Source organism: Crassostrea angulata, chromosome 8, assembly GCF_025612915.1.
Source record: "Crassostrea angulata isolate pt1a10 chromosome 8, ASM2561291v2, whole genome shotgun sequence".
Classification (NCBI taxonomy): Eukaryota; Metazoa; Mollusca; class Bivalvia; order Ostreida; family Ostreidae; genus Magallana; species Magallana angulata.
In genome coordinates, this window is record NC_069118.1 from 28,810,373 (window position 1) to 28,838,111 (window position 27,739).

At 34.9% G+C, this 27,739-nt stretch overlaps 1 protein-coding gene across 2 annotated transcripts in view; it reads left to right on the forward strand.

The window, feature by feature from the left end:
• Positions 1–5,721: 5,721 nt before the first annotated feature.
• LOC128158559 (potassium voltage-gated channel protein Shal-like) overlaps positions 5,722–27,739 on the forward strand; it is a 42,101-nt gene continuing 20,083 nt past the window's right edge. For both annotated transcript variants that reach the window (XM_052821438.1, XM_052821439.1), the window contains exon 1: positions 5,722–7,617. In XM_052821438.1, coding sequence (XP_052677398.1) covers positions 6,512–7,617 — 1,106 coding nt within the window. In that variant the 5' untranslated portion in view covers positions 5,722–6,511. The remainder of the gene's footprint in view (positions 7,618–27,739) is intronic.

Genomic DNA, 27,739 nt, shown 5'->3' on the forward strand with positions numbered 1-27,739 from the left:
GATAAAAACTGTTTTAAATTATTTATTCTTATCTCAGAAGTTAACTTAAGCCTATTAATTGTCATCAGGATAGGAAATACCTACTCTCTTAGCCAATTTACTCTAGTGGTGGTCATTCTACACATTTAAGAGGGAGTTACTCCCCTTGAATATTTTAGCTAATAAATCATGTAATGACATCTATAGCAAAGAAAATCATCCATTTTCACAAAATGTATTACTTATGGTACAAAATCCACTCAAAATTACACTTAAAGGAGAAATATGAAAATACCATGTAGTCTTGAACATACACTAACATTCTCTGAAAAGTCATCTTGTCTTAAAATTAAAAAGCTTATGCTATTCTGAAAAAAAGTACACCACATTTTGCCAATTCCATTGAGGTTTAAGAAAAATATGGCCATTTAAGTGAACCCACCATTTCCACTTTCCTCTATTTAACACAGATTCACAGGGCTCTCCATAAATAAAGCATCTTTACCTAATCTTTTAGAGGTCAACTGTTGTTCAACCTCCTTAAATAAGAAACCTTATTCAATACTACATACATCTGCTTGATATTATCATGATAAAAGCATCACATCACTTAGAAATACCCTTACATGTATACCCTCCCCCTATCTTTTGATTTTCACAAGAAGTATTAGTTTGAACACTTTAACCTAATATTATGAAACTTGTGGCAGTTTCCTTGAGTCATTTCTTACACATATTTGAAAACAACCATCACTGATATTTAAAATTGATCTTTTTTTGGTAAATGGATAATTTGTAGCATTTTCATTCACAAAAAGTCATGTCGCCCTACATGTGATTTCTTGTTTTCATGAAAAACTAAGCCTATAATCATATTTAGTGGATATCTTATATATTCTGGTTTCTAGTCTCCTTTTAACTTTGCTAAATTAGTAAGACTTACGAGTGTGATGTGTGCGTTTAATTAAAATGAAATTCAAAGACATCCGGGTACCTGGGGACGGTTGAGAATTCCATGAAAAATGTTCAAATTGTTCATGTTTTTCTACATTTTTGATGCATTTATACAATAAAAGGGTAAAAATATGTTGTTTTTTGTTCATTTCAAGAGTAATTATCATAGCAGATGTTATTTCAAGGTCAAATGTACATTTACATATCCTACATGTAATGGTAATGGAGTCCATTGGAACGAGGGGGTGTCTTTTTCAATTCTGTAAATACATCTAAAATACCATTTTTTTATTGGTAGGAGCAAAAACTTGAGTTTTTTGACATATTGTATACTTTGATAACTGCATTTGTCTACATGTAAAGTTCATTCGAAATAAAAATATGCTGTTTTAAAAATATTCGGTGATATAAGTCAGGTAGCTTAATGTTATTTCATAAAATCAGACAGCAAAATGGCTGCAAATTCATAAATTTAATGATTTAATCGATAAAAACTGTTTTAAATTATTTATTCTTATCTCAGAAGTTAACTTAAGCCTATTAATTGTCATCAGGATAGGAAATACCTACTCTCTTAGCCAATTTACTCTAGTGGTGGTCATTCTACACATTTAAGAGGGAGTTACTCCCCTTGAATATTTTAGCTAATAAATCATGTAATGACATCTATAGCAAAGAAAATCATCCATTTTCACAAAATGTATTACTTATGGTACAAAATCCACTCAAAATTACACTTAAAGGAGAAATATGAAAATACCATGTAGTCTTGAAGGTGGCAGGGGACAGTTTTTTTGATACAGTTCATTGTAGCCAAGGGATGCATGTCTTCGGAACTCTGTAACTAGAATTTCCTTAGTTCCCATTCAGCACAAATACCTTTAATTCACTCTTTATAAGGCCAGTCACCAATTTCTGAAGAAAATTACTAGTCAAAACCTGTAAAATTCTCCACATACTGGTTTTTATGAGATTTTGACCCTTTCATATTTTGCTAATTTTTCATGATTTTTCAGCTTTTTAGACCTCCCCCAGCTAATTCCCTGCAGAGGGTTGACCTTCCGTAACGCGTGCATGTTGCACTATCACATGTCAGAAACTTACCGGTGTATAGTTTACAATGTCCCATCCACCTAGTTTTCGTGTTATTTTACCTCCCGTCTGTAACTTGCAATTTCACTGTGTAAAGTCAGCACAACAGTCATAGCCGCAGGTTTCGCATTTTACTTCTGATTCTCATGTACCTAACATAAGGGGCCTACATATTGCATATCAATTTCAACAAGAGACACCCCTCTAACTAATGATAATCATTAAAAATCATTTCATGAATTTTAGCAACACTCATAAGCCTTCAAGTACAGCAATTCTCAATTTTACAAAAATATTGACGGGTACTTTATTCGAAACTGTCCCTTGCTACCTTATGTGTTTGGTTGGGGGTCGATGCCTCTTAATTAGGCGTTTGCATGCAATCTTTCGAACCCAACAACACCCAATTTGGCCAACAATGCTCTCTCTTCTTTTGGCCAGACTTGTGGATTCATCATTCCTTGCGATCACTCTGCAGACTCATTTTTGTCAAACAGGCGCAATGTTTTAATCCTGTCTATGGATGTATGTCCATACACGTGTTAGATTTATGCTTCGTAAGATCGAAATATGCTTCGTAAGATCGAACTATACATATTTTTATTTTTTAAATAATGTCTTGATAATAAACAATCAACGCACTAAAAATCCATGAGGTTGGATGGTCAACAAGCCAATCATCTATTACCAGATTACATTTATTTTAGATATGTTCCTTTTTTTAGCCCATAAACCTATTAGTTTTGCTTAAAAATTGGAATATTTCCCTTTTGTATTAGGAAGCTCTCCTTCTAAATGAGGTCAATATGGTCTATTAATACCCTAGATCATTCATCACTCTTAAAATTTAATTTTTTGGAATTCTGAAAACATTCGACAAAAAATGTGATAGAGCATCGACGCTATGGATTTTTTTTAATGTGCATGAAATTAAATTCAGTTGGTTGTAAAGTATACAGAAAAATACATTTAGTCAAATATTTGTGTTTGCCTATCGTCGACTTCGTCTTGCTTCGTTATTTACCCAATTGCAAGCGTGTAAACGAAGTCGGAAAAATACTCAGGCGGTTAATTGGTCGCTGGGAAGTCGCTTTACACTCTTGTCCTACAGTTTGCATTATCATCGTACTCATCTTTCTGACCTTCTTATTTAAGCGACTATTTTTAGTCCTCGAGTTACATAATTTATAACAGTTGTTCGATCGATGCAACTTAGGATTTTCAACGCAATAGATACAGTGAATATACATACCATTAATATGCACTAACGGAAACTGGAGCAAAAACGATCGGATAAAATTGATATTTTTATTTCCGGCGAAATAGAATTAGTAAAGTCTGATGTCTGAATTATTAATCATTAGTCTACTTGTCATTCTATCGAGAAAAGCTGGGGTTTTTTTTACGAAAAAGCTGAGAATATATTTTATTGGTTCAATTCAGGGCATTTGATACCATGCCCACAAGTTATTGATTGCTTGTTTTACCCCCTCATCGGATGTACGACTCGATGTCAAAACACCTGTTTGTATAAAATCCTCGAAGGAGTGTTTCGGAGGAGAAATATTGCTTCGAAATTCGATTAAACGAGATCGGAAACTTGAATTATTTATGTTTGTAAACAAGGTTGGTTCCGAAAATAAAAATCTAATTGGATTCAGGAGAGAGAGAGAGAGAGAGAGAGAGAGAGAGAGAGAGAGAGAGAGAGAGAGAGAGAGAGAGAGAGAGAGAGAGTGAGAGAGATTTTCGAAAAGAAAAGACTTCTACAAGTTCTGAATTATTAAAATCCACGAGCACCATGTGATACTATATTGTTACATTGTAACCCACTTCAAAAAATATGAATTATGCATACAGGGTTCATAATTTTCCGGATTTGCGGATGCCATCTGTGCGGTTCCCTCAATAAGAACACTACAGTGAAGGTGAAATTGTATCAATAAGCTTTCAATTATTTAATAAAAAATTGATTCCATAAATAAAGGCTTAATTTGCCAAGTTATAAATAATGACTTCAGCACCCCCCCCCCCCCCCACCACCACTTTCAATCCCATGAATAGGATCAGTAAACTGGTGACCATATATATACATTTATGATATACATTCACTGTTCTACATGTAGCTGAGTGTTCGATTAATCGTGTGCGTCGTTTTTATCTCTTGGTTTTTTTAATATTATCATTTTTAGGGAGAGATTTGAGTAAAAAAAAATTTTTTTTTTTAAAACCACACAGTACAATTTTTATGTATACATACCGAATTTCCCGTCGAGTTGGAATTTGATTTTGCGGATTCACTCTAAAAGTTCATTCAGGATATCATATAGGATGATGCGATGGTTTAGAAAAATGCGTGATAAACATAATTATCTGTTGTTTATCAAGCACTGTTAACTGTATACAATTCAAAATGATGTCGAAGTAAATTCACTGACATGTACCTAAATTCTTCACAATCTTCACCCACTCACCCATTCACCCAATCCCGTCCCTAGTCAGACAAATGAGCCTAAAAAATACAAACCCCACGATGCAGTGCAACACGCCAGTTTACAATCATGTATTGACAGTCCCAAAAATTAAAGATTTAAAAAATTATATTCATGTACATGTACCAGGTTTATCGTTTATGATTGTTCATACAATATATATTAACCTTGCATTGATTGTTTTCCTTATCTTTACTAATTGATTGACTTGGTTAAAATTATCTATTCATTTCTTGTATTCATGCATTATAAATTAAAGTTGATAATTAGTTTGAACTGACCACTTGTCCGGTGTGAAATTTCGGTTTATATGATATAGATTTTTATTTTTACATTTACGGCGAGGAAAGAAAACAACAACCATATACCCGAAGCACATCAACAAAGCTATTTTCCTCTTAATATTGCCTCGCTGATTTCGATGTGGCAAGTATTGAATTTTCTTTGAAATTAAAAATTGATACTTAGAAAAAAATCGATAGTGTGTAATGTGGTCGCTTGAGTGATTAAATATTCAATGGTTCTTCTTAGAGTATGTACATCCGATTAACAATCAAATAGGTAGACCCAATATATCGGGACTTCGACTTTCTCCGGATAGCCCCGTAATAGTAACGTTATCGATTTTCTATATTATACACCCCTTGGGCAGATGCTACTTCCTGTCTCAAAGTAACATGTAGCCTGCATTTACCAAGCACACTATATACTTTTATTATGAAATATAGATCCACAGACGGTTTGACTGAAAATCAACATGGCGCAAAATCGATAAAACTCTGAAAACAATTTGCTTTATTGAATATTTCGTCTATTCAATTTAAAAATGTGCGAATTTTTCAGCTGACTGGCCCAGGAGCTTTGGGCTAGGATATATATTATATGTATGTATATATGTATCTGAAACTGCCATGTCGATAATATGTCAGAGAATTTGCGCGCTGAATAATATTTGATCCCCTCCTTAATATTTAATCACAGAAAATCATACCCCGCTGAGAGTTCTTTTCACACGACATTTTTTTTTTGGTACAGTTTTGAGACTATGTCCGATAATTTTTATTCAAATACATATATACAGTTTTGTGCCCCCCTTTTTTTTTGAAAAAAAAAATATTGATCGAGAAGCGAAATGTTCCGTAGCAAGCGAACAATAAATAATAGTGGAAAAAAAATCAATGGTTTATATCACGGCGGTGTACATTAGCACTAAGAGCAGCATTATAGCTTAGGCGTCTAAAAATACCGCGCATTCCCTGTATGCTCATTGCTCAGTACCGGGTGCAATACAGAAGTACTTTGGGGGGTGAAGATGAAGGGGATTCCTGGCTGTATGGACATGTGAGCTAGGCTTCTATTGACTCCTTCTCCCAGAGATTAACTAATTGTGTCTACCCCGCCTCATTGTATACGAGCGATATATCGATCGCCTGTCTGTACTTGCAGTGTTGTTTCGTATGGTGTAACGAGAGGCAGAAACTACAAAACAGAATTTTTCCCTATTGTATGCAGAGTAAAGGCTCACGCAGTGATGGAGGCGAACTCTCCTCCGCAACGTCTCAGCGAGGAGTAAAAACGTTCTGAATCCCCGTTCGTCGTGGAGGCCAAGAAATGTTGAGAGATTTCAAACGGAGGGATTTTTACATGTAATCTCAAGTGATTGCGAAGTAGAGAGAGAGAGCGAGTGAGGAGAAAAAAATATATATCAAAAACCACCTTGTTGAAGTTAAGGAATTATGGATACTGCTTCAACCGTGATATGTAGACTGGTACGGGTTAATTGGAAGAATTAATTAATATGAATCATGGATTTCAGCGTTAATGATTCCGAAGCATAAGAGATGGTAAGGTCGACATGTTTAATGTTTTTTGCAGTTATAGGGTCATTTTTTGCATGACCTTTGTGAATACCATAACATATTAATAAAAAAAAACAAAAATTCAAAATTGTTTTCATTCCGCATTTTGAGTCTCTTCCATCGAGTAAGGGGAACGTCATGGCGTCGGTCGCGGCATGGCTACCTTTCGCCCGGGCTTCCGCCATTGGGTGGGTACCAGTCGCCTCAAATCCCCTCCCCCCTCCCATGGTCCGGCAAGAAGACAGACGTGGGGACGAGAAAATCACCATCAACGTCAGCGGGAGGGTTTTTGAAGTATGGCGGACGACGCTCGAAAAATACCCAGATACCCTTCTAGGCTCGAACGAAAAAGATTTCTTCTACGATGAGGAATGTAAGGATTATTTCTTCGATAGGGACCCCGAGCTTTTCCGACACATTTTAAACTACTACCGAACAGGAAAACTACATTACCCTAAGCACGAATGTCTAGCGGCATACGACGAAGAACTGTCTTTTTTTGGTATCCTTCCAGACCTTATAGGAGACTGTTGCTATGAGGACTACAGGGACAGAAAGCGCGAAAATCAGGAACGTCTAATAGACGACAAGAACTCTGAAAATGGCCACTTGGAACCTGTGGCAAATCTCAGGGAGCGAATGTGGAGATGGTTTGAAAACCCCCACATCGGGACCGCTGCCCTCGTCTTCTACTATGTAACGGGATTCTTTATCGCCGTATCTGTGATGGCCAACGTTATAGAAACTATACCATGTGGGGTCATTAAGGGCACCCACGAAAACCCCGCCTGTGGGGAACGATTTGAAGCAATATTTTTCTGTTTAGATACCGCTTGTGTGATGATCTTTACAGCCGAATATTTACTTCGCCTTTATGCAGCGCCAGACAGGTGTAAATTCATGCGCAGTGTCATGAGCGTAATAGATGTTGTGGCTATTCTTCCTTATTATATAGGACTCGTCATTACTGATAATGATGACGTCAGTGGCGCTTTCGTCACGCTTCGAGTATTTCGTGTATTTAGGATCTTCAAATTTTCCCGCCACTCGCAAGGTTTACGAATTCTTGGATATACGCTTAAGAGTTGTGCAAGTGAGCTGGGTTTTCTTCTTTTTTCACTGACCATGGCTATAATCATTTTTGCTACGGTGATGTTTTACGCCGAACGAAATGTGGAGGACACAAAATTCATAAGTATTCCCGAGGCATTCTGGTATACCATCGTAACCATGACAACCCTAGGGTGAGTACAGCATAAACAATGGGTTTTGGCACCATTACCCAAATTGCATGACATTCTCTTATTGTTCTACACGTGAAGTCTGTACGATGCGTAGCACAAACAAGATACAGTATCCAATGCCCGATTCTTGTCCGTCAGATCTAGATCATTATTACGATCCCCCCTTATTTTTTCCCCCATCACCTTCGCCCTACTAACAATAACAATAACACAGTCCATCATTTATGCTTGTATTTCATGACCATGTGAGAAAGAAGCGATGTACATGTTTGTTTGTTATCTTTATACCATGCAGCACAACTCGGTTAAACTGACACATACCAGTTATATACATCCTCTCTTTTTGAAGCTAGATGTCTTCTCTCCTATTGATCACTTAAAATAATAGACCTGTGTGAAGCTTGCGACTTACGACAGGTGTGTACGACCAAATCAAGTAGAGGAGAACATAACTTGTCTCCGCTCGTTGCAAAGGCCCTTTTTGTCGTTGCTGCAAAGAGCTAAAAGCTTTTAGTATCAAATAGACAAGATTAAGGGACTTAAAACATCTGATCCCCTAGAGGCTAATAATATTCTTATCATTTTCAGTGCAGTCTGTCTAAGCTGAGCTTCTTTTTTTTTTTTTTGCTTTTTTTTCATTAGGCCTGGATGAGAGTCACTTACGTACTTGTTATGTGTGTCACACAGAGAGAGAGAGAGAGAGAGAGAGAGAGAGAGAGAGAGAGAGAGAGAGAGAGAGAGAATATGTAATTCAGTTTCATATATTTCTTGCTGTTAAATAAAAAAAACACTATACAAAAATGCACGAAGCTGAGGATATTGTCGTTTTGAATTACAAGTTTGTATTGTCAGATCCAAAAGGAAAATAATGAATTTTTCATTACAAAATAATGAAGGACAAGAACGGGGTTTATAATTCAGAACGATAGCAAATCCAGGCCGTGTATACATCTTATTATTGAAATACGTTTTTCATTTAATTTAAATGAAACTGTTTTTAACGATGAAAAAAGGTTTGGGCGATTTATGTGCTGCACTATAATATAATTGATTATTCTTAATATTAAAAAGGCAATATAAACGAACAATAAATATAGATAAACAAGTAGTTGTTCCTTGTAAAAGGCGGATCAAAGAACCGATAGGGCGGCTAATTAACCTCTGTTTATCGCAAAAACAGTTTTTTCATCGTCTGAGCAAGATTACCCAACCTTGTGCATTAAGATCCAGAGAAAGTTGTAAGTACGTAAATCTAAGACGATGCGTGCGCGTTACAAGCTGGGGGGGGGGGGGGGGAGTTCGATTCATCTTGCCTTTCACAATCTCGGCAGTATATAACGTGATCGAAAGACAGGGAAGAAAAGTTAATTCACAGACAAACTGGCTAACGATTACTTCTCCGGGAATGGCGTCATTAGATTTCTCTTGAATGACTGGTTTTTCAGCCTTTCCCCAGAAAAACAAACAATAATTGTACTATCGGCGTATACATTATTAATTTCTCCGATATAGATGTATATGCTGGTTGGTAATTTACAGCAAAATAAACAAGTGTAATAAATTCAGCAGCGGCAGTTTTGAGCGCCCAAGCAGCTCGGAATCAATAGTGATATTTTTCTGCATTGCATTAACTCAATCACATTTATATTTTATTAGAATAGAAATAATGAATTACTGATTCTGCATACTACTCTCATGCCATTGTCGATATTAGGCTCAAATGACATCATATTCATTTCGATAAGATGGAAGAAATATTAAGATTTCGGATGGGTATGGTGCAGGATGGATTGTGACGTGGTGCAGGATTGTGACGTGTTGAAGTTTAAATAGTCCGTGCAATAAATAATTCGACAAATATATTAATATATATATTTATATACACCTGTCCACTGTTCACTTACTGTGGATAATTCTAGGACACGTATTTAGCACGTCTGGCAGTCCCATTGCATATATGAACAACTGCATAAGTATTTTTGCATTTTCTTTGCGTTGATATTCACTCTACCAATCATGTACAAGCAATATTTTACATATACATATACACACGCAGGTGGTTATTTACTTGATTTTTCCTTTTTCAAGTTCCATTCGATTGTATCCTTGTCAGTGTGTTGCATTCCGATAAATCGATAGATTCTGCTCGTTCTGCAACACATGACCCGCAGATATATTTCATGCAAACAATCCATTTTGTTATGGTTTTGTATCACCCTGAAAATGGCGAAATTGTAAAACTACCCCAAGCAGCATCTTTTAAAAATAAAGAATAGAATATATCAACAGAACTGGGAATCGATGAAAACTTTTAACTGGGATTTACGAATATCAATAGTTAAATTCAATGTGATGCAGCCAGTGTATTTATCACTTATTCATAAATGTCTGATATTATTAGAACTTCCCGTTGCTTTCAATGTGTTGGTGGCGGAGGGGGGGGGGTGCGAGCTGTAACCCCTCTTCCGAATGATTAAGAATAAAATGATTCAAGTCAACATGTCAATTCAGAGAGAGAGAGAGAGAGAGAGAGAGAGAGAGAGAGAGAGAGAGAGAGAGAGAGAGAGAAATCCTTCATTCTGGATGCACCATCATGTCCGGTTCTAGCCTTTAGATGATACCTTTAATCCCCCCGATGTTCGTTAGCGTTTACGCCAGAATTACCAGCGTTTAATTGAATGCTGCGTCTATATTTATCCCCCGAAACATGTGGTTTTCGTCGGCGAGTTTACCTTGAAAGTTGTTCATTATGGATACACAAGATGTGTACTCAGTGGTTGCCGTAATAAGGGGAGCGGTAATTATCACTACCCCGATCTTGTACACAAGTGTTAATTCTGTATCAAGGGGTGTAACGCATCGAAATTTAATCCAGCAATTTTTTTTTCCAATTCTTAATTTTTGATCTATTTTTTTTCCCACAAATTGAAATTATTATTTTTTGTTTATTTCCATGATAAAATACAAAATTTGTTTATTAATATTAAAAAATGTGCAAATGGAGACAGATGCTTGGAATCTCTCCTTTTAAAATACAGAAATAATTGTTACAAGGATTGAATTTAGACAAAAAAGACGTGGTCGTTACTTTTTAGCTGTATTTTTTACCGATTAAATTAAGCGAAAACTCTATTGTATTGTGTTGCAAGCATGGTAGAATGGTTTTGGTTTTAGCCAAGTTTTCCCCGATGTATTCATACGCTGTCAAGGGCCGATTTGATGTAGATGAACGATTAAATTACAGATTTTACGAGAATAGGTTGCTTGTGTTAAGGGAAACTGATACACTTCATATATGCCCTGGGCTTCTTTTATTCAGTACCCAGGGATTTTGTGACTTATGTAAACGCATGTTATCTAGAGCATTGACTCTTTCACAGAATAGAAACTCTTCAAGGTCGTTTTTCACATTGCTCGGGCTCGGAATAAAAACGATTTTCGTTTTATTTCATTCGCTTCGCGATCTGAAAAGGACACTCGAACTGTGTTTTCCCCCTCTACAAATAGTTCGCCACGGCGCAAAGTTTAAGTATCGGTCCTATTAATTTTTATTGATTTTGACACGAGAAAGCAAGATAGAAAACAGTTATTGCAGCCCCGTAAATAACATTGACTTGTTTATACAGTTTTTTGGGGGGCGCTTTTGTAATCTTGTAGCTGATGGTCACTATGCTGTCATGGTAATATCGTTGTTTATTTTATATCCTTCTTCTTCTTCTTCTTGTCAAAGGAAATCCCCCCAAAATTGTGCAATATCTTAATTTATAGATAGAGTAATGGAAAGCAATTTTATATAGGTCAACCCTGTAATAATTGCTTTTAAATTGCGCATCCTCGCACGATCCTAGTAAAAATTGATATCCCGAGTGGCTAATAGATTTCAGTCATGGAAGGAAAAATAAAACATTTCAAATATTCTGCCTTTGAATTACCATGCAGCTAAGGTCTGGAAGCAGTTGGGACGGAAATAGCGGACATTAGGCTCGCCTTCATATTCATTATAGCCTATGTAGGAGTTGAATAAAGCAATGTTTGGTGGGCTTTTATTGATAAAGAGGTTCGGATACTTTAGGGGAAGTAAGGCACATGAAGTTGTACATCTGAGAGATGCGGCGCGATTTGATTGAGTGTTTCCATTGAGTTGGATGAAGTTCCGAGTGCTGGGTGTCTCGCAGAATGGCTCTATAACTCCTATAGTATGGCCTTTAATGCAACGTGTCATGTTGAAGGAAACAATTTCATGTTTGATTGGCAACTGGTGAAAAAATTTATAGTTAAAGAATCTCTCTCTCTCTCTCTCTCTCTCTCTCTCTCTCTCTCTCTCTCTCTCTCTCTCTCTCTCTCTCTCTCTCTCTCTCTTGTAACATTTATTCAAGAATTCATAAGAACTCCAAGGCTCACAATGATATATACCATAAGCCATACCGATTGTTCTATACAGATCTGTGTTAGTGGTATAGAATGTTATCATTCCGCAAAATGAAGGTCATATTTATATAGAATCTTTTGTTGGCAAAGTGGTGGGGGCGCAGCCGATCTTATGCAGACATACATCTATTTCTCTCAGTTTTTCTTTATTGTTGTCTTTAATTTTTCAAACAGTTTTATCCATTGTCGCATTTTAAATAAACTGCACTGGAAAGGCTCGTGGCACAAATCTTTACATGGATAGAATATTATTTACATGTTTAATATTCACTTGTATGTAACATAAGTTTCACGTGAAATATTCTCACTGTCATGTTAAATTCGTTCGAGCGTCCTTCTCACGCGAATAACTCGTGAATTTCATGTGAGACACAATTGCCCCTGTACCATGAAACGAAATTAAATTAATCGATTGCATTATTATATATTTTTTGTCTCTATCCCGAGGAAACCGAATGGAATAGTTTGTTGTGATGCATGCACGCAACCATCATCTCGTATAAATGTTACATAACTGATCGTACCCTATACACTCCCGATAACGAACACAGATAGTCTTTCATCTCGGACTCACGTTCAATGTTCAACAGCAATTTGAAGTAATTTTCTGTGTTAAAAGTACCAATATTCGAGCTTGCAACAGACCGAAAACCGGTAACTGGTGGCATTTAAAAAACTCAAAAGATTTTTTTTTAGTTTTGTGGTCATATGATAGTCCCTTTGTAAAAGAATTTTATGTCGCAGTTTAATGCTAGGTTGGTCAAAACTACTTTTTTCCTCTTTCAAATACAAAGTGGAACTCTTCATAAGTTTCACCTGATCTTTTTCCCACCCAACTGACAACAAATGTCGATATTCAGTGTCGAACTTAAAACACTAAAGAAAGTCAATTGACACAGATCTGTATGATAATACATGTATTTGCCATCTTTGACCTTTTCACGACAACCTTTTGACTGTTTTCGAATATAAAGATTGCGACAATATATGGCGCCCGATTAGACCTTTTTGCGGCAACAAATCTGCTTACTTGACACTTTTTGATCGTTGTCGTGACGTTTCAACAACATTCACACAGTGTAATAAAGCATCATTATAATAGTGCTAGACACCGTATTGTCATTCCATCACTTGACCAAGAATTCGCAGCCACCCTACAACAACACATCGTCTGATAACTTTTATATATATATATATATATCATTGGAATGCGTTTGACAATATAGATGCACTCGTCTAGTGTGTCTTGTTGTCTGTAACACTTCTTCTCATCTTGGAGGAGAAAAAAGGAAAAAAATCGTTGCTCTGTCAAGAGATGTAATCTGGAACATATGTTTCCTCTAATTTTAGTTCTTGTACAGATCTTTTACCTCCTGAACCCAATCCAACAGAAACAATGAAAAAACCGGCGTAGACATTTCATAGTTTGTTGCATTTGACGTAATGGAGATTGCAAAAAGTAAACTCAATGTGTTGTGTGTTTATTTGTTCTTCTGTGTTGGTCCTTGGGTCAGATTTGAGTTTCATTTGTTTTAGATTAAATCTAGAAGCTGTTGGTAATTTACAATAGGCATTTGGAACACATTCATTTCACTACAAGAGGAAATAAGAGATGGTGAACGTTGTTTTGTGTGTAATGTTTTTTTTCCCCTGTATAATAAATATCGGTAGCTTCATGCATTATACTATGTGTTTTCTTGATCAAATGTAAAATATAGCTGATATGAACACAAGTAATTTTGCTTCTATATCTCTGGAATGTTCCTATGAGATTATCCCAAATGGTTTTTCATTTATTATTTATAGTTCATATTCTATATTTATATGCATATGTGATTTGGAACTTTTCCCTCATGGCCCGACATGATATTTATTGCCCACATCCATAACTATAATTAATTCAAATTCGTCAGTCTTGATGAACATTTCGAATATATACACTGTACAACATATTCGTTAATTAAATTTTGCTCCAAAAAGACACTTTTTTTGGGAATAATTATTGAAAGAATAAACTTATTGTCAGTTTGAATTATTGTTTTAAGATATAAAGGACATTAACCGATTTTTATTTTGTTCATGTGCAGGTTCATGAATATTCATTATCGGGATAGGTGTTAAATACGAACTTCCTGTAGTAAAAGATTATGGTGGATTTTTACACCTTTTGGCGGCTGTAGTATTCAGATTATGAAGTCCAAACTATAAAGCAGATTATCACCATACGAGTCTTAGTAATTGTTTTAGAGGTCCTTTCCGGTACAGTCATATAAAATCAGAATGGGTGTTTAAAAAAAATGTGACGTGATTACCAGATTGGTACAACAGCCGTGCTGGATCCGGAATGGGTTCGACTTTTAATTCATTTTGTTGGAATTTATTTCAAGCAAGGTTTTACACAAGACAGAAATTGTAATTGTTTTTAATTGTAGACTGGTTGCAGCCATCGTTGTCCTGGGTTATTTTAATGCAGACTTGACATTTCATGTTTATTTTTGTAAAAAGCCTTCTGAATTCGTAAACCAAAATCAATGGTCCATGCAAAGTGCATATGTGAATAGGGTTGGGTTGTAGAACCAGAAATAGAAGAGATATTTTTTTTCTTTTTAGCAGACCATCGCATGGAACTCATTTGGATTTGTCATCCTTATCTTCTCAATCATCTAAATCTGTTTTAAATGACGAAAGGATAGTCTTTTCATGTCAATGGAAGTCCTCAATCGAAACGTCAAAAATCTTTTAAATTACATGGCAGATCGCAAGAGGTCGTGAATTAGATTTGAGTTGAGCATTGCAATAATTATTATAAAACATGATGACGAATTCTATTTGAGAAGGTGGAACATCATTGTGTGCATGAGTTTTATTGTAAACTGAGCTTTGATTACTCCCATTCTTTTTATTAAAAAACTTTTTTTTTGCTGCCTTGTTTTGGTCCGTTAAGTTTTCTTTTGACTTCAATTTGTAAGTACGAACTTATTTAATTATTTTTGAAAAACATATTGACATTCGAAAGTTGTTCTTTTTCATTTTGTAATTATCTAAATCTAGAGCGTTTCGTAAAAATTAATTTATCATGATGCTTATGTTATAAAACTTGAATACATATCACCCCTAAAAAACTTTCCTGGTTTTCTTTACAAGCAGTATGGTTTATTTCAAGGTGATTTTGGAAGGGGGCGGGGATTATACATGTAGCATACCGGTATGTAATATTGGAATATCGCTGATTAGGGGCAATAGATATGAATTTTTTTTTTTCAAATATTAAATTCTTTACTATTCTTAGAGATGGAGTTTTTTTCTTGAAATCATTATCGACTGTTTGATATCGCATGCAATGGAATGTGCTAGGAATTGTCCGTTTCGGAACAATTTAGCACCATTCGTGCGAGCCATGCATAATTCAAGATTCACCCATTTCTAATTAGTTATTTTTTTGGAACTTAATATGGAAGCCTTCGTGACTTTCTGTTGCATTGCTTCCTTCAGTCTGAGAATGATTGGCTACTTCCTCAGGATCGAAGAAATCTCTCTCTCTCTCTCTCTCTCTCTCTCTCTCTCTCTCTCTCTCTCTCTCTCTCTCTCTCTCTCTCTCTCTCTCTCTCTCATACGTTAAGCTTAATCTCAATTCGCTGGATACGATCATGATCTCGGCAAAACATTTGCAATGGGCTGAGATAGTCTTTATCTGCAACCACATTGCGGCAGCTCCCCATTACAATTGGATTTTTTTGTTTTAAATTCACTTACAGCCAATAAGAATTTCGCATGAGGATATTACGTCAATTCAAACTTGGATAGAATTGTTGCCTCCTTCTTCTCTTCATACCGTCAAAACACGATAAAAGTTCATAGTTGTAATAGATTTGTAATTTTTAGCATGTTTTTATTTCACCATTAAGTGTGCGAATATATTGTTTGTTGGTGTTTTTAAGGACTAGATAATATTGTCGTAGATAAAGGAATAATACAAATCTATACATGAAACATTCCTCCCACGAGATATTGCACTGCTTTTTATATTTTCTTCTAAATATGTTTCAAGAGATAAGCTTGTTTACACACCGTCGTGAATGAAAAATTTTCGAAGCTAAAATTTATTTGAATCATCGTAATTCTTTCATCAGACTGTACTGACCTTATGAATATCATAGAACATATTGGACACATTTTAAACAGTGAAACGTTTATTTATTTGAATAGCTCTCGTGTAAAAAATACACTGTGCTAGTTAAAAAGAAATTGTTTCTCAAGAAAACAAGGTAATATATGTGGACAAATACAAATTTACGGACTTTGACCTTATTACCATCAAGTTCTTGATAAGTCGTACATGCAAAACGGCTTTAGAGCCACTGCTGATGGATTAAATGGGGCTTTTTTGTTTTTCGCTATTTAATTCAAACACCAAAATCGACTTTCAGATTGTTTTCAACGACTGTTCCCATATTGTTGCTATAAGGTGTGTAAAATTCGCAGGTAAAACTGTCCACAGCATGCGTCAACATCAATGGCTAAAAGCTGTCGTCTGTTTACATTTGAGAATGGGTATTTATCATAAACTAAGATTTTTATCCTAAAATGTGATAATTTTAGGGAAATTCTTGTATCTAATGAAATTTTGGATGGTGGATCTACGATATACATGTACCTGCTCATACGCTATTTAAAGAATTTTTTACTTCAATAAACTGCAATACCTAGTCCATCTTGAAAGCAGTATAGAAAACTAGATACGATCTCGTTACGAGTAACGAGTAGGTCTTCCGTTTAATTTTTTAAACGATTCGATTAAAATATCAATGAAATTTCAGAATTCTCCCTCAACCACCTCCTTTTAGATAATGTATACGATTGTCAATATCCTTTAAAATGCTTAACAAAGAGTTTTGCTTTTTAACATACAGCACATTAAAGATTTAAGATTTTAGTCCCCTAAAATCTCGAATTACGTCATCAATGGGTTTGGAAATGAGTTTTACAAACAGATATTGCTGCTATCAACAACTTTGCTTCAATAATGCATTACAAAATCTTGATCATTTTTAAGGTATGAGTAATAGAGTTTAGAAGTCTATTGGCACCTAATTTAAGGGGCCAGCCCCTTTTTCTTGATTTTATACGAAAGGTCTCATGAATACTAACATTTTTTGTTCTTACATCCATCTAAAATTGTTGATCACTTTTGAGATACAAATGATTGAATATTTTAGGGGCCACCCCTTTAGATCCTTAATGGGGACAGAAATTCGTCTTTTGATAAGTGGAATCAATTTAAATCATTTTTTCAAACATTTTCTTTTCTATGATGTCTAACAAAATATGTATACTTCTCTAGTTATTTTTCGTCAAAGTTTAAGTACTTTGGCCCCTTAAAATACCTTATTACGTAATAAATTGGCGTGGCAATGATTTTTTCAAATAGATATTGGTACGATCAACAACTTTGCTTCTATAATGCATTACAAAATCTTAATCGTTTTTAAGTTACTTGTAATAGAGTTTACGAAGGCCTTGGCCCCTAAAAAAAGGGACCAGCCCCTTTTTCTTGATTTGTGTGAAAAGGTCTTAAGACAAAATATTTTTTGTTCTTACACCCATGTGAAATTGTTGATCATTTTTGAGATACAAATGATTGAATATTTTAGGGGCCAGCCCTCTAGATCCTTAATGGGGACAGAAAATCGTGTTTTGATAAGTGGAATCAATTTAAATCATTTATTCAAACATTTTCTCTTCTATGATGTCTAACAAAATATGTATACTTCTCTAGTTATTTTTCGTCAAAGTTTAAGTACTTTGGCCCCTAAAAATCCCTAATTACGTAATAAATGGGCGTGGCAATAATTTTTTCAAAAAGATATTGGTACGATCAACAACTTTGCTTCTATAATGCATTACAAAATCTTTATCGTTTTTAAGTTATTCGTAATAGAGTTTATGACTGTCTTGGCCCCTAATTTAAGGGGCCAGCCCCTATTTCTTGATTTTGTTGAAAAGAACTTTTGATTATCTACCACTTTTGTTATATATGTTTTAACAAAATATCAACTCATTAAAAGATACAGATCAAAACGTATGAAAAATTTGATTCGAAATTCGTACCCAATTTTCGAGCCTATGCGAGCTCATAGAAATGGCGCCACTGGCGCAAAAAAACTACATTGTGCACAACTTCAACCTATAGTCTACCTATCCTGAAAATTTCATATTCCTATCTCTGATAGTCTCTGAGTTTATGTCTGCACAAAATTAGTCGTAAAAACTTACAAAATCGGCCGTAAATCGGAACCGGAAGTGCCGATTTCAAAATTTAAAAAAACTTCTAGAATTATGACCACTGGCAATCATCTGAGAAAAAATGGTCGAAATCGGCCGAATAGTTTTCGAGAAATCGCGTGCACAAAATTCGTGGAAAAAAAAAATAATAATAATAACTAGAGCAAAGCTCGTTGCAAAGCAACGAGTGGGTCTTCCATTAATGTCGAAAGAAAAGCTAGATGCAGAGCTCTAAAACCAATACTAGGAGTTTTAAAACAAAAAGATATAAAAAATCGAATAATTCTTGGTACGACTTAACAAAATCCGAATGACTTTAAGTACGAATTAACAAAAACCTTAACGATTTCAAGAACGACTTGACAAAAAAAATCCGAATATGTTTAAGAACGACTTAACAAATATCGAATCATTCTAGGTACGAGTTAATTTAACTTTGAACATAACACTATTTTCTTAACCAAGAATGTGGAATCAAAATTTCCGGAAAAATCAATTTTTAAACCCCTATATCTTTGTAATGCATCGTCCAATTTTAAAACGGATTTCAGATTTAAATTAAGCTTAAAAAGTTAAACATTTTTGCTTCAATAATATATAACAAATTATTTTTCAGTAAATAGTTATTTCTAAAAGACTTTGTAGCCCTTCTGGCCCCTAATTTGAGGGGCCAACCCCTTTTTCTTGATAACACATGAAAGGTCTTGCAAATATAAACATATTTTGTTCAACAACTGTTCACGAATTGTTAACCGTTCTAGAGATATCTGAACATTTGTGTTTTAGGGGCCGACCCTTAAACTCCTTAATGGGGCCACCAACAAAAAAGGTTTAGGTATTATATTATTAAAAACATTATTTTGAGCAACTTTTCTTCTACAATGCTTTTCAAAATATTTCTCCTTTTCTAGCTATTAGTGATCAGAGTTTTGGACTTCTGGTCCCTTGAAACCCCTAATTACGTAACATATGACTTAGGTATGGTACTGTATAGATAAATAGGTGTACAAAGAATATTTTTGCTTCTATAATATAAAACAAATTATTTTTCAGTAAAAAGTTATTATTGATAGACTTAAGAGCCCTCTTGGCCCCTAATTTAAGGGGCCAGCCCTTTTTTCTTGATATCAAATGAAAGACCTCGCAAATATAAACATATTTTGTTGAACAAGTGTTCACGAATTGTTGACCGTTCTAGAGATATCTGAACTAATGTGTTTTAAGGGCCGACCCTTAAACTCCTTACTGGGGCCACCAACAAATTTTTTTAGGTAGCATATTGTTGAGAACATTATTTTGAGCATTTTTTGTTCTACAATGCTTTTCAAAATATTTTTCCTTTTCTAGATATGAATGATCAAAGTTTTGGACTTCTGGCCCCTTGAAACCCCTAATTGCGTAACATATGATTAAGGTGTGGTAATGTATAGATAAACAGCTGTACAATAAACATTTTTGCTTCTATAATTGATAACAAATTATTGTTCAGTATAGAGTAATTGCAAAAAGACTTTAGAGCCCCTTTGGCCCCTAATTTGAGGGGCCAGCCCTTTTTTCTTGATATCAATTGAAAGCCCGTGGAAATTGAAACAACTTTTGTATAACATGTTTTAACAAAATATTTATACATCAAAAGATATTAGAGAAAATGTTTGAAAATTTCGTGAAAAAATTTGGTCCTAATTTTCAGGTTCAGGCGAGCTTCGAGGCCTTGCGCAAATTTAATAATTGAAAGCAGGGAGGTACAACTTCAGACTTTAATCTACAATCCTGGAAAAATTTCAAGCTTCTATCTTGATTAGTTTCGGAGGAGATGCGTGGACAAAATGACCCTTAAATATTATCAAAATCGTCAATATCTGAAACCGGAAGTGAGGTCATCATTTGAAAATTTAATAACATGTAGCGCCGATGATGCTTAATCAGTCCTGAAAATTTCGTGCAAATCGGTTGAATAGTTTTTGAGAAATAACGCTCCAAAAAAGTCAGAAAAAGAAAAAAAAGAATAACTAGACACGATCTCGTTGCGAGCAACGAGGAGGTCTTCCGTCTGATTTTAGAATTTGAGATATATGTTCTATCTTGATTTTGCTATTTAACAGCTAAACATGATTTAGAATAAAAAACAGGGTCTACATTCTAGGGGACCAGATACTATTTTGTTACAGGTGTAAGAGCTTTGTTCAACAAGCATTTAAACGTCACTGTTCTTGAGATATCTTAGAAGAAAAAGTTTTAGGGGCCGGTCCCTTATATCCTTATTGGAGCCGCTGAACCAAATTTTGAAGATTGCATGTTGTTAAGTACATCATTTTTAGCATCTTTTCTTCTAAACTGTATTTCAAAATATTTTTTCTTTTTGAGATATAGGTTGTCATAGTTTTGGACTCTCGACCCCTAAAAAAAACCCTCAATACATAACACATGACATTACATTGCTTGGATACATAATTGTAAGATAAACATATTTGCTTCTATAGCCTTTCACAAAATATCCCTCAGTAAAGAGGTACAGATGAAATACTTTAGAGCCCTGTGGTCTCCTAATTTGAGGGGCCAGCCCCTTTTTCTTGATATAAAATAAAAGGTCATCTAAATTTCAACACATTTTGTGAAACAAGTGTTCAGAGATTTGTTACCGTTCTTGAGATATATGGGAAAGAACGTTTTAGGGGCCGATCCCTTAACTCCTTATAGGGGCCATTAAACGAAATTTTGAAAATTGCATATTATTTAGTACATCATTTTGACTATCTTTACTTCTATACTGCATTTCAAAATATATTTCCTTTCTGAGATATGGGTGATCAAAATTCTGGACTTTTGGCCCCTAAAAAACCCTAATTACGTAACACACGATAAAATCATTACATTGCTTGGATACATAACTGTAAGATAAACATATTTGCTTCTATAGCCTTTCACAAAATATCCCTCAGTAAAGGGCTACATATGAAAGACTTTAGAGCCCTTTGGTCCCTTAATTTGAGGGGCCAGCCCCTTTTTCTTGATATCAAATAAAAGGTCATTTAAATATCAACACATTTTGTTCAACAAGTGTTTAGAAATTCGTTACTGTTCTTGAGATATATGGGAAAGAACGTTTTAGGGGCCGATCCCATAACTCCTTATAGGGGCCATTTAACGAAATTTTGAAAATTGCATATTATTTAGTACATCATTTTGAGCATCTTTACTTCTATACTTTATTTCAAAATATTTTTCCTTACTGAGATATGGGTGATCAAAATTCTGGACTTTTGGCCCCTAAAAACCCCTAATTACGTAACACACGATAAAATCATTACATTTATTGGATACATAACTGTAAGATAAACACATTTGCTTCTATAACTATTCACAAAATATCACTCAGTAAAGAGCTACAGATGAAAGACTTTAGAGCCCTTTGGTCTTTTAATTTGAGGGGCCAGCCCCTTTTTCTTGATATCAAATAAAAGGTCTTGTAAATATAAATCTTTTTTGCATTACAAGTGTTAACAAAATATTTTTCAGAAAAGAAATTAACTAAGAAAACCATTAAAAATTACGACGTTTTTTAGTCTCAATTTTCGGGACCAGGCGAGCTTAAACGCCTTTTGAGCATGACAAATATGAACGCCAAATAGCACATCTACAATCTCTTGTCTACAATCCCTGAAAGTTTGAACTCAATATCTTTTACCGTTTAGGAGGAGATCCCTGGACAAGCCGACCCTCTGAAAATCGTTAAAACGTCATTTTCTCAAGAACGGAAATGACGTCATCAAAATAAAAAAATGTATATTAAGTTCGGATTGATATCTATTAGATCTGAAAGTTTCACGAAAATCGGCTGAGCCATTTTCGAGAAATCGCCTGCACAAATTTTGTAAGAAAAAAAATAATAATAATAGGGAAAAAGAAACCGAACGAAAACAATAAGGTCTTCCGTTGGAAAACGGAAGACCTTAATAAAGAAAAAGAAACCGTAGAATAACAAGAGGGTCTTCCGTTGGAAACGGAAGACCCTAATAAGAAACAGTACGAAAACTATAAGGTCTTCCGTTGGAAACGGAAGACCTTAATAATCCATCAAATCTTTCGTATCCTTTTGTCCATTTGACAGGGCCGATTTCGACCCTTCATGGGCCTAGCTTTTTGTGTTGTTTATAGGCCATGCAGTATATCTGATACTGTTTTATTTTTATTTTCATGTTTAGCGTAGAAAAGGGGGGTCATGGTGTATTTTGGCCGCGGGTCTATGTTGAGGGCCTGATGATAAAAATTAAAAAAAAAATAGCATACATGCTTAAGGAAATAAAAGCAGGCAAGTTCAGAAAATTAATGGATTCAATTTTGAGGAAAAGCATCGGCTGACCCGAGGGAATTTTTGAGTGGTTTATGTAAAATTGGTTTCAATTTTGATGATGAAAAGCAAGACAATGGGATTATCTGTCGTCTGTATTGGTTCTGAGGCAATCCAAAAAAACAAAACAATGATCTTCTTTTTCCAACAACGCATTTCCTTTTTCTTCCGTTTCTCGCCATTTTTATAGAACTACTTTATTTCAGTTGAGACAAAACCCATGCATAAAATAATACAGTTTTTATAATTCAATATTTGTTTATATGACATGCATACATGTTGAATTCAAAACTGTTGGGATAAAGCGTAACCGTTTAGATAGCTGATATTCACGCTTGTTTTGTTTGTTCTTATAACAGAATTTAGAATACGTATATAAAAGTGTGAAAGGTATTACGAGCGAGCTTGAATATGATGCTGTGAATGTACATATATGTGTATACAAGTTTGGGTGGGGATGTAACAACGGGGGGGGGGGGGGGGGGTGGAGGTGTCATGATCAGTTTTTATGAATTGAGAAGACCATTCTAACAGCAAGATAATTAATTCAAAAACTGCCATACTCTTTTCTCTTTTACGATCTGAATCATCATGCACCCTACAGTCATTTAATTCACCTGAATATGTACTGAAGTATGCTTTATAGTCTTTCACGTCCTGAAATTCAACTCACCCTAATTATGCACTTGAGTATGCTCTTTTTATTCTTTCATTTCCTACAATTGTTAACATGTAAATACTAGTTAGACAACCCATTAGCGGTTTTAAAGACACGTATGCTTTAATCAAGAAATAGAAATTATAAGACTCAGAACTTGTATGCTACTTTTACATTTTACAGAAAAAAACGGGTTCAAACGTTTGTGTTGCATGTTATTTTAAAGCCGAAAGATGAATAATGTTTATATAAATAGAACTTTAAAAGATCTTAATTATATATACTGTATTTCACTTAGAAGGAAGATTTGCTTCAGTATATAGAGCATATAATGTATAGTCAAAGAGTTGTCTGGTATGCCCACAGGTCATCGATTTGTTCGTTATTCAATACTGTGTACATGCAATGATATAACAGTTTGTCTTGCGACATGTGAACACACATTTTCTTTGAACTGAACAAAACTACCACCGTTCTCGGATCAATTGCTCAAATATTTTAATTCACAAAGTCAATGTGAATCTGTCCTCCCACATGAATCTTGATCTTTACTTCTGTTTGTCTAGAAACACATCGATGGTTCAATTTCGAAATTCTTCTAACCCTCCTTCTCTCCTCTCATTCTCTCTCTCGTTCATCTCTCATTCCATCTCTCTCTCTCTCTCTCTCTCTCTCTCTCTCTCTCTCTCTCTCTCTCTCTCTCTCTCTCTCTCTCTCTCTCTCTCTCTCTCTCTCTCTCTCTCTCTCTCTCTCTCTCTCTCTCTCTCTCTCTCTCTCTCTCTCTCCAATGTAATCCACAGTACAGTTCTGATCGTTATTGAAATGTAACTTAAAACATACATTTACATGGGTCCATGTATGTTTGCTTTTGCACCGAATCTACACACTATCTTTAGAAATTGATGAGAATTATTTCCAATAACAGAGGTCGTTGCATTATTGGAAATCTTCCGCTAAAACCAATCTATATAATTACACAACAAATAATAGTACTGGAGAGTAGTTATGAATATACAATTACTGCTTAATATTACAAGTGTCAAGTTATTCCTGCTTCTTCGTTAGGCGCTAATATTAGGTTGGAAATATCTTATCTGTATTCCGTAGTATACGTATGCTGTTGTTACATGCTATATGAGATATCATTAGTGCTTATATTTATATAAAAAAAAAAAGAGATGAAACATATATAGGTCAGATATATAACTTAGGATTTCAACATAATGATTAATTCTGGTTGTATATAAAAACTCAAAATCATGGAGGTGGAAAACAAAATAATATGAGAAAACGTGTATTTGCACAAATATCCCTCCAGGGTATCGAACCTATAGGAACCTGTGTTTTTTTTGGATAAACTAATCAAATAGATGCATATGGCTCCTGCGGCTTAGGAGAATGAAAATGATATATACGGGTCCCTCTTGTAATGTCCGGTAGAACGTTAGTTTTATCATGGACTAACTAAATGCTATGCTAATTTATTGGTTCTTTGGGGGCTAAAGATAAGGATGGTTTCTAACGGAAGTTAGAAAAGGAGATGCTAATGTGCGCGATCCGAGGGAATAGGAAGATGGCGGCCAGATACCTATAGTGGTGATAAACGATTTGTAACATGTTCTGGAGGCGCTCGAATCTACGCAAACAGAATCTTCCTAACAGTCGGATATGCAAAATACCTCCAAGAAATGGAATTATTCCTCCTTGAAATATCGATAATGACTTTAATTAAGTGACCGCTACCGCCCGGGGTCCCGTGATTAGCGCATTAACACGGACGTACGTTGTGGCGTGCTTCGGTCGATAACTCCGCCGTTCGGGGGGACGGATGTGGTATGTATATGAATCCCCGTCACAAAATGTCCTTCATTAATCGGCCTTTATTCTAGGTGTCACAGAAAAATCAATTATCTTGCTTCTAAGTACAGACGAAACATTTTTATTCCGTATGGACAATTTTTTGCACGAGAATTAAGTAGCTCGCTTTTGGGACTATTTTATTCGTGCGGTAATAGAATTCAAAGCATCAGCGGAAACTCTGCGTAATTTGATTATGAATGAATTGAAAGTCGACAATTAAGAATGCAGTGTTTGTATTTAATGTCAATGAAAGGCTATAAATATAATTATATGAAAAATTAATGAGTGACTGAAAAGTAAGCTTTCAGATACCAGTTTACATGAATCTTTAAATGAACCAATGTGAAACTTTTAGGTTATACGTATTTAATTATTTTCAATTGTAAAATTTCATCTCTCTTGATTAAAAAAAAACCCTTGGCACTGAACACAACATACGAGTCCTTTATGCGTTTTCTGTTATGCTCAATGCAAAAGATTCCGCATCGGTTCGGATCTATAGAAACCTTAATAATTCCGAAACCTCATAAATTCCCCGGAACTTTGAGTGGAATGGTGTAATTTATTCTTTTTTCTGACAATTTACGGTGGCAGGCTTCTTAAACCTTTGACAATTTCCATATCAATCACAAAACGAAATAAAAAATACAAATAAAACGGCCAAGTCAGTGTCGTCTGCAAATGAATCAATCTCCCTGGAAATGAGCAACTGTACAAGGACAGAGCCACACATTGAGAGCGAAATGCCAATAGTGTCTGAAATATTAAAGAAAATGGCTCCACCATGCCTTTTGGTTCTTTGTTTATAAACAGGGTGATAGACAATATACCAAAAAACATTAATGTACATTAGGCCAACACGACGGAGAGGATCGAACAATACAAAAATCCCCCAATTCACTTGAAGTTGTAAAGAGAAAGAATGTGGAAAATCATTGCGTGCAGACTTATTGAATGGCTGCTGCAGAATAAAGTTGTTGTAAACATTTCTGCATGTTGCATATTGTCAAATGATCTGGCAATCTGCATTTTTAGGTATAATCGTTTTTGGAGTGTGTATCAATACTGTATGTCAAACAGTTTGCTTCTTTTTACATATATCAAAAGCTTTAATTATTTTTCTTCTAAACACCACCACCACCACCACCATCATCATCATCATCATCACCATCATCATCATCATCATCATCATCATCATCATCATCATCATCATCATCATCACCATCATCATCATCATCATCATCATCATTTTTAATAAAGCCGTAACAGCCCCAAGATGAGGAGAGCATTATAAGTTTGCATGATCTTGACTATTGGTTTAATTGCGATTCATTATTTCTCTGACAAAATAGCTTTAAATTTACTTAATTTAAAGAAGCACTGTTGCAATCTTTTTTCCAAAAGGTATATCATGTTTGTTTTCGTTTGAATACTAGTACTAGTTATTCGTGTTACAGTAATAATTATTCATTGCTTTATCCAATCAAATTAGGCAATTAAATCTCTTCACTCCATTGCAAACCACACGTACCAGAGATAATTCCATTTCCTCGTCGCAATTTGTTTGAAAAAAAATGCGCATAATTATTCTGATTCACAACTTTTCCGTCTTACTATAATTATTATTCCTTTGCTCCAGTTGTGTTGGAATTTCCCCCGACAGGCATTTATCGGTAATCTTCTTGTCGCTAAAATCCTTGAGAAAAAAATTATGATTTCATTTTTTTCCCCTATTTATTAGAACTTCCTATTGGCTGTTGCATTCTCTATAAAATGTTGGTTTTCCATCTATAAACCTATTTACCCATGCGCAACTGTTTTATATCATAGTGAAAGGCGCACTATTTCCTTCCTGGATTTTTCCGACATTTTAATTGTGGAAACCCTGGAAGGTTTTCGTTTTTATATCTCTTGCTGCATTTCCGCTTTGAAAAAAAAAGAAATCGTACTAAAGCTGAAATAAATGCCAGGCGAGTGATGTTTGATATTTTACTAGTTGTCATATTCAGAAAAAAAAATCTTTTCTTTTTGGTTTCATCCAGTATCAGCTATTGCTTTTCTATGATTCCTTCTTCAATTTCGTTTCATGTATGCATATAAGGTCTTCCGTTCTCATCAGTCAAGTGTATTTTCTGTCCTAATGCTTCGTCATTGCAAATATATGGCATATAAATGAACAAAGTAATGATCAAACTGAATAAAACCATTTTTAAATCGAAAATTTATTTCACATATACGTACCATCTATTTACATGTTGTCATTAGTCGTAGATCTACACAAATCGAATTAGTCAGAATTAAGAATCAACATTTCATAAATATGCGTTTTATCCGCAAGACATGAGTATGAAATGTATTATAACTGTCATATTTCCAGACAATTAATTTTGTCATTATCTTTATCTCAGATTATGTGTGTGGTGAAACGTAACATAAAGAAGAAAAATATTGTATTAATCTATTATGCAGTTGTTTTCTTTCATTAATTTGGTTCCACCATCTAGAAGATGATGATCAACAAATTAACCATCTGATTTTTCTTGAAT